The 7,297-nt window shown below is 44.2% G+C and overlaps 1 protein-coding gene across 1 annotated transcript in view; it reads left to right on the plus strand.

Annotated features, from left to right (window-relative positions):
• Positions 1–3,078, plus strand: part of alg13 (ALG13 UDP-N-acetylglucosaminyltransferase subunit) — a 33,344-nt gene extending 30,266 nt beyond the window's left edge. The window contains exons 21-24 of the mRNA XM_085791137.1: positions 524–643; positions 785–825; positions 1,992–2,112; positions 3,002–3,078. Of these exons, the coding sequence (XP_085647263.1) occupies positions 524–643; positions 785–825; positions 1,992–2,112; positions 3,002–3,078 (359 nt within the window). The remainder of the gene's footprint in view (positions 1–523; positions 644–784; positions 826–1,991; positions 2,113–3,001) is intronic.
• Positions 3,079–7,297: the final 4,219 nt, after the last annotated feature.

Here is a 7,297-nt window from a genome sequence, read left to right on the forward strand (position 1 = left end):
TATAACGACAGTCGTTTAAATGACTGTCTTTGGTGGAAAGTTGGTTTCGACTTCGTTAGTGCCCTATGTTGTTATAACGACAGTCGTTTAAGTGACTGTCTTTGGTGGAAAGTTGGTTTCGACTTCGTTAGTGCCCTATGTAGTTATAACGACAGTCGTTTAAATGACTGTCTTTGATGGAAAGTTGGTTTCGACTTCGTTAGTGCCCTATGTTGTTATAACGACAGTCGTTGGAGTCACAGGTCGAAACCAACTTTCCATCAAAAACAGTCAACGACTGATGCTACATGAACTGATGAAGCCTCTTGGATGAAGGTGAAACGTCTTCCTAGACAAATAACCAAGTCCAGTTGCTTTCCATTTAACCTCCTTTGGGGACAACGATGACCTGTTCAGGAAGCTTCTTTGGCCTGAATGTTGTTGTAGTTTGAGTTGAGTTGATCTGTCCAGTCAGTTGGAAAATAAAAACCAGGGGTTAAAATCAGCATCAAATGTTGTGATAAAGTCGTGATCTTGTCTCCAGTTGCCATGACGGTGCCGGCCTCCTCGTCCTGGTTGGTCAACGAGCTCGGGGAGCCGCTCTGCACCGTGGTGGCTCCGCCCCCTTACTCCTACGACCCCAACGGCAGCGACCTGCCCCGAGGTCAGAGGTCAACACCTGTCTGTCTGTCTGTCTGGCCGAGCTGCTGCTAGCCCCCTGACCCCTGTGTGTGTGTGTGTCTGTGTGTGTGTCTGTGTGTGTGTGTGTGTCTGTGTGTGTGTGTGTCTGTGTGTGTGTGTGCAGACTGCAGAGTCCTCCAGTATTACTTCAACCTGGGCGTCCAGGTGAGTGTTTATGTTTATTAAAGACTCCCATTAACTGCTGAAATTATAATACAATACATATTTTCATCAATACATTGACATACATATACACAACCATTAAAATACATTACATACACACACACACACACACATCTCAACACAAGACAGAGAAACAATCTCACAACACAATTCAAAATACACTGACATAGACACTCTAGACTACGAGAACACAAGAACACAAAGACACAAAGACACTTGCTCAACAGACAGTTGTAAAGACAAAAACAAAGAAAGGCGCTGCAGCCGACATTATGGAGCACAGCATCCTCCTTTAATGAATATCTTGTACCAAAAACAACACACTTTGTTTTTCCTTTGTTTAAAACTAATTTATTCCTTCTCATCCATTTTTCTGTTAAATATAATTCCTCATTTAAAGTTTTAGTTAGTTTAGCAGGTGTATTTGCGGACGTATAAATAGTAGAGTCATCGGCATACATAGTGTGTAAACAGGAAGTCAGACAGCAGCATGTTTAAAGGGATAGTTCACCCAAAATTCAAATTGGACTAAGGGCTGGGAGAAGTTTCAGAGTCCTCCGTGGCTTCTCTGAGTTACAGGGGGTCTCGGCGTAGCAGTGCATGTCCATATGACGGTTGTCAATGGATACCAACTTTCTTTGTCCAAAAAGACACACCAAAAAACATCCAGATACCTCCATGCTGCTCGTCTGTAATGTCCCTCTTGTATTGAAGCCCCGAAATGAGAAATTGTCCCAAAAAAAATTAAATAAGTCTATATTTTAAGCTTGTTTGTAGCGGAAGCTCCCAGTGTCTCAGTTCACTGCTCTGCCTGTGTCAGTGCAAATCTCGCGTGATTTGCACTGACACAGGAACAATTTCTCATGTCGGGGCTTCAGTACAAGAGGGACATTACAGACGAGCAGCATGGAGGTATCTGGATGTTTTTTGGTGTGTCTTTTTGTTACAAAGACAGTTGGTATCCATTTGCAACCGTCATATGGACATGCACTGCTACGCCGAGACCCCCTGTAACTCAGAGAAGCCACGGAGGACTCTGAAACTTCTCCCAGCCCTTAGTCCACATGGGGGGGGGAGATAAGGAGGGACATTTAAATTTTGGGGGAACTATCTCTTTAACCTTTAACCTTTGACCCCCCCCCCCACAGTGGTACCATCAGAGCTGCTGGCAGCAGCAGCAGCAGCAGACCTACCCCCCCCCCTCCTCCCCTGAGGCCCCCTACACCTACCAGCACTACCCCCCCTACCTGAGCCAGGAGCCGCTGCACGGTAAGAGCTACGCAGCCTCTGATTGGCTGCTGCAGGTCTACAAGTTGTGACCAAGGCAAGGCATCTTTATTTATACAGCGCATTTCATACCAAGGCAACTCAATGTGCTTTACATAAAGACAAAACAGAATAAAAACAATATAAAACAAACACTAAAAACAAGAGCAAATAAAAGTAAGTGATGGACATGAATGTGTTAGTTATTTGGCCCCTGTTGCTGCTTGCAGCTTTGTGGCTTCTTAACCATAAGTCAATTAGTGTTGAGCTCATTTGCATATTTAAAATTAATTTTCAAAGAAACTTGAAATACAGAAATGTTACTTTTCATGTATAATTTTATTATGTAAAGTTTCATTGTGGTAGGAGTAAAGGAAGAAAACAAGCCTTTTCGGGTGTATTTTGGGCATATTTGATAAATGTGTGGCTCATTTGCATATTCAAATTAATTTTCCAAGAAACTTGTAATACAAAAAATGTTACATTTCATAGATACTTTCATTGTGTAAAGTTTCATTGTGATAGGAGTAAAGGAAAACAACAGCCCCATTGGGGTGTATTGTTGTCAGCACCATAGACTTTATACAGTAAATCAATGTTGGATTGATGAGAATTAAACATATTTCTCCAACTAGGATTTCTTAGGACTTTTAGTATGTTGTTCTGGACACCTCATAGAAATGATGGATGGTGAAAAACATTCTGGTACAATCAGTCTGTTGGAAAACGCTATTTTGCCTGGACTATGAAGTTGAAATTTTTGTCCAGGGGTAAAAATTGAAAAAGGTTGAAGGGTCATCTGAGGGTTAATTTACTCAGAAGAGGGACAGTTATTTGGTCATTTGGTTAATTAGATCATCATGGATAGATAATTAATGGTCCCCCCCTCCAGGTGCCCCCCCCCAGTCCTACCCAGAATCCTCCAGGGCCGGAGACGGACAGACGGACGGACACGGCAGCGGTCGGTGACTCACTCAGATAAACTCATCTATATGTTCAGTCTCGTGCTTCATGACTTCTTAAAGATAAAATGAAAGGATAGATAAATCTTCAGTTCAGCTCATCATTCCTGTCATCTACTTCAATATCATTTCTCTCAAGGAAATTACAGAAAACCTTCCAGATTTTCCAAAACTTGTCAAGGTTATTTTTCGTGATGTAGCTCATCTTTTCTAAAGCCAAGTAGAAAGACTTCCCTTTTAACCATTGTGAAGTAGTACAAGGTTTATCCCTTTTCCATGAACAGGCTATACATATTTTAGCTTCCAGAAAACAGACATTAAGTAAGGATTTTTCATTTTTATTTAGTAAACATAACTTTGGTTTAAGAGGTACTTCTTTTTCAATGATTCGACTGGCCAAGTTCAACACTTTTTCCCAAAAAGAGAGTATCAGGGGACATTCCCACATACAATGAAATAAAGAACCTTTTTGTTGTTTACATTTAAAGGGACAACCAGGAGTTTCTCCGTCGGCAGAACGAAAAATTCCGCGACAATAAAAAAAGTCTCATGTTAATGTGGATGAATCTCCGTTACCACTTGTTAATGGTCCATTTTAGATAAATCTATGGTTTTGTCTCTATGGTTATTTTGTTATTATTAGTGGTGGTGGAAATGCTGGGCGAGCCGACCAGCGTTTCTTTACTTTCGGTTTCGTGGCGAGTCATGAGAATAACGCCGCCGTATGAATCTCCGTTTATGGTGGGAACTACGACGGTATGTGATCGTCTTCCAACCTCTGACTTTAATTGACCTCTGGCTAAGCCCCGCCCCCTCCACTCACTGGGACAAACAGTCAACATTCGGTGACAGTTGCTATGGCAACAGCTGTCACAGTAGGAGACATCTCACAGGAGAGACAGAAAGATTAAATATCATGTTGAAGTCACCAAAACTTCACTTAGCTATGGCTGTCGGTTGCCGCGAAACGCCGATAGCGACGGGCTAATTTCTGTTAGCCTGTCTATGGAGTTTTACATTATACGTTAGCATTAAGCTAGCGGACTTTATGCTTAGTTGTGATACTGGCTAACATCTAAACATCTCTGACAATATGTTGCCTCAAATACGTTGTTGACTTAACTTAGAACAGATGTAGACATCCTTGTTAAGTTTATCCAGGTTTAGTTGGTGTTGTGGTCTACTGCATAACTTTATCCAGAGCAGACACTTCTCTGGGTTGAGATGTGGCTTAGGAAAAGGTAAAAAAATCCCCCCGTGGCCCCTCAGGATACCTAGTGTCAGAGCTGCATGTACCCCATGAACACCGTTTGACCATTTTAAACTTAATATGTCAAGAAAAAACATATAAAAACGAATGAAAACTGACTAACTGCAATGCATTTCAATGGACGTGGAAGCAGAGAATGTCCCAGTGTATGGGCTAGCTATGAGCACTGTGATTGGCTCATCGTGTTTGGGGGCGTGGCTTAGCCATAGGTCAATTCTTGATGAATGAAAACATGAGTCTGTCTTGCGCCGGTCAAAGAATTTCACGGTGCGGAGGCTCATAAATGTAGTGTGAAAACACTTTAACAAAACTCCTGGTTGTCCCTTTAATGCTAGTATCTGGGATATTTGGGTTAAAAAGGTGCAGCTTACTCTGGGTTATATACTGTCTTCTTATCCATTTGTATTGTTGTAATTTATGCTTCATGACTTCTGTCCCCCCCCTCTACAGGCCCCTCCCCCTCCATGGAAGGCCCCTCCCCCTCCTCCACCGGCCCCGCCCCCCACGGCGGCGCCACGCTCCTCTACCCGGAGCAGCAGCCCCTGCCCCCCCCCCCTCCCCCGATGCTCCACCTGCCGTACGAAGCCCCGCCCCCCCCGGCCCCCCCCTCCTACCTGTCCTCGGCCCCCCACCACCTGCCCCCCCCCCACCACCACTCCTCCTCCTCCTACCACTGCCTCCCCTCCGCCGGCCACTGGGGGGCGCTGCAGCCCGGAGGCCACGCCCCCCGGCTCTACTGCCCCGCCCCTAGCCCCGCCCCCCACGTGGTCGGCTACATCACGGCGCCGCCCCCCCACCACGCCGCCACGCACTACCTCCCCCCCGCCATCTGAACGCCTATCAGCGTCTCTCATTAGCATTGGCATTAGCATTAGCATACGGCTAACGGCGGGAAAACCTCGTAGATCCAGAGTTACGAGAAAATTATAGAAAAAAAAAATTGTAGAAAAATAAATTTATGATTTAAACAAATAAATTATTATAAGTGAAAATTTAGTTTTGGATTTAAGTTAAAAAATAATTTGGCTTTGAGGTTTTCCTGTGTTAGCGCGTTAGCATGCTAGCCGAGCACAAGCACTTCCTGTTTTCCACGTTCGTTTGGAACGGCGCCGCCCCCCCACCACACCGCCACACACTACCTCCCCCCCGCCATCTGAACGCCCACCAGCCAGCGTCTCTCATTAGCATACAGCTAATGGCGGGAAAACCTCGTAGATCCACAGATATGAGAAAATTTAAAAAATAATAATTATGATTTAAACAAATAAATTATTAAAAGTGAAAATTTAGTTTTTGATGTTAAAAAATAATTTGGCTTTGAGTTGTTGTTTTTTTTCTTTGAGGTTTTCCTGTGTTAGCATGCTAGCCGAGCACAAGCACTTCCTGTTTTCCACGTTAGTTTGGAATGGCCCCGCCCCCCCACCACAACGCCACACACTACCTCCCCCCGCCATCTGAACGCCCGCCAGCGTCTCTCATTGGCATTAGCATTAGCATACAGCTAACGACGGGAAAACCTCGTAGATCCAGAGATACGAGAAAATTTAAAAAATAATAATTATGATTTAAACAAATAAATTATTATAAGTGAAAATTTAGTTTTTGATTTAAGTTAAAAAATAATTTGGCTTTGAGGTTTTCCTGTGTTAGCGCGTTAGCATGCTAGCCGAGCACAAGCACTTCCTGTTTTCCACGTTCGTCTGGACTTCAGTCGTTTAACGGATTAGAGGTTACTGTGTAACCATGGCAACACAGGTGGCAGAGAAGAGCCACAGATTTATGTTTGGAGTTATAAAGTTTATAGTTTGGAGCGTCAGCCGGCCGGCCAATCGGAGAGAGGGGCGGGGCTGCGGAGTGGGCGTGGTCGCCCCCGACGTGTTTATGTTTACGTTCTGTTCAAACTGGTGACGGTGAATTGTTTTTGATTCTGGGAGAATAAAGTTTTCACAGCAGACGGACGCCTCGTCTGGTTTGTTTCATCAGAACTAGAGCGCTGTAACAGAGAGTAGTGACAGCATCGGTCCAATGGCAGCGCCTCCTGGTGGAGGAATATGGGTTTTACAAAAGAACTGACATCTCTGCATTGTTGGTGAATGAGCAGTGTGGTGTTTTCAATAATTTAAGGACATTTATAGATCACCCACGTTAATAGCATCATTGAGGATCCTTTACAGATAAACATTAACACATAGGCCAGTAAAAAATCTACATGAATGTTTCAATCTACATTTTGTAATAAACAAATTCTAAGTGTAATTTGATATGACCAAGACACCTAAAAACAAAAACACGGCCGTTTTCATCAATTTACCAGCCAGTGGGCAACACACATACATTGGAGTGAATGGGTTTTCTGGGCGCTTTTGCAATACCCATATCCTGCCACTAGGGGGCATGAGGCTTTAACCACGGGAGTCAATGGAGGTGTCCTTACTCTCTTTTACAGCGCTCTTAATCAGAACCATGTCACCATGACGGTCATATGACGGCAACATGGCAGAAACACGATGGTCACATGATGGAAACTCTGCGATCACATTAAGTTCTACACCAGGCCTGCCCAACTTTGGCCGATTATTTTTGGCCCGCTGCCAATGCTCGAATTTTAATTTTATTTTAATTTTTTTTAAGTAGCCTATATTTTTTGGCGTTTTTGCCTTTATTTGACAGCACATAGTGAGATAGACAGGAAAGGGGGAGGCACAGAGAGGGGGAATGACATGCAGGAAAGGGCTGCCCGACGCGGGATTCGAACTGGGGACGCCTGCATTGAGGACTGTAGCCTCTATATGGGGCGGCCGCCTTAACCACTGCGCCACGCACCGCCCCCCAATGCTCGAATTTTTAATTTTTGAAATGTCTATTATTTTCCCACTGTGATGTAGCTGCATGTACGACTCCGACCACCAGGTGGAGTCTGTCACCAGGGTTGTTGTTAACGTGCTGGGAGAGTTCA

This window comes from Trachurus japonicus, chromosome 1 (genome assembly GCF_045865225.1).
Source record: "Trachurus japonicus isolate A0001 chromosome 1, Traja_1.0".
NCBI classification, from domain to species: Eukaryota; Metazoa; Chordata; class Actinopteri; order Carangiformes; family Carangidae; genus Trachurus; species Trachurus japonicus.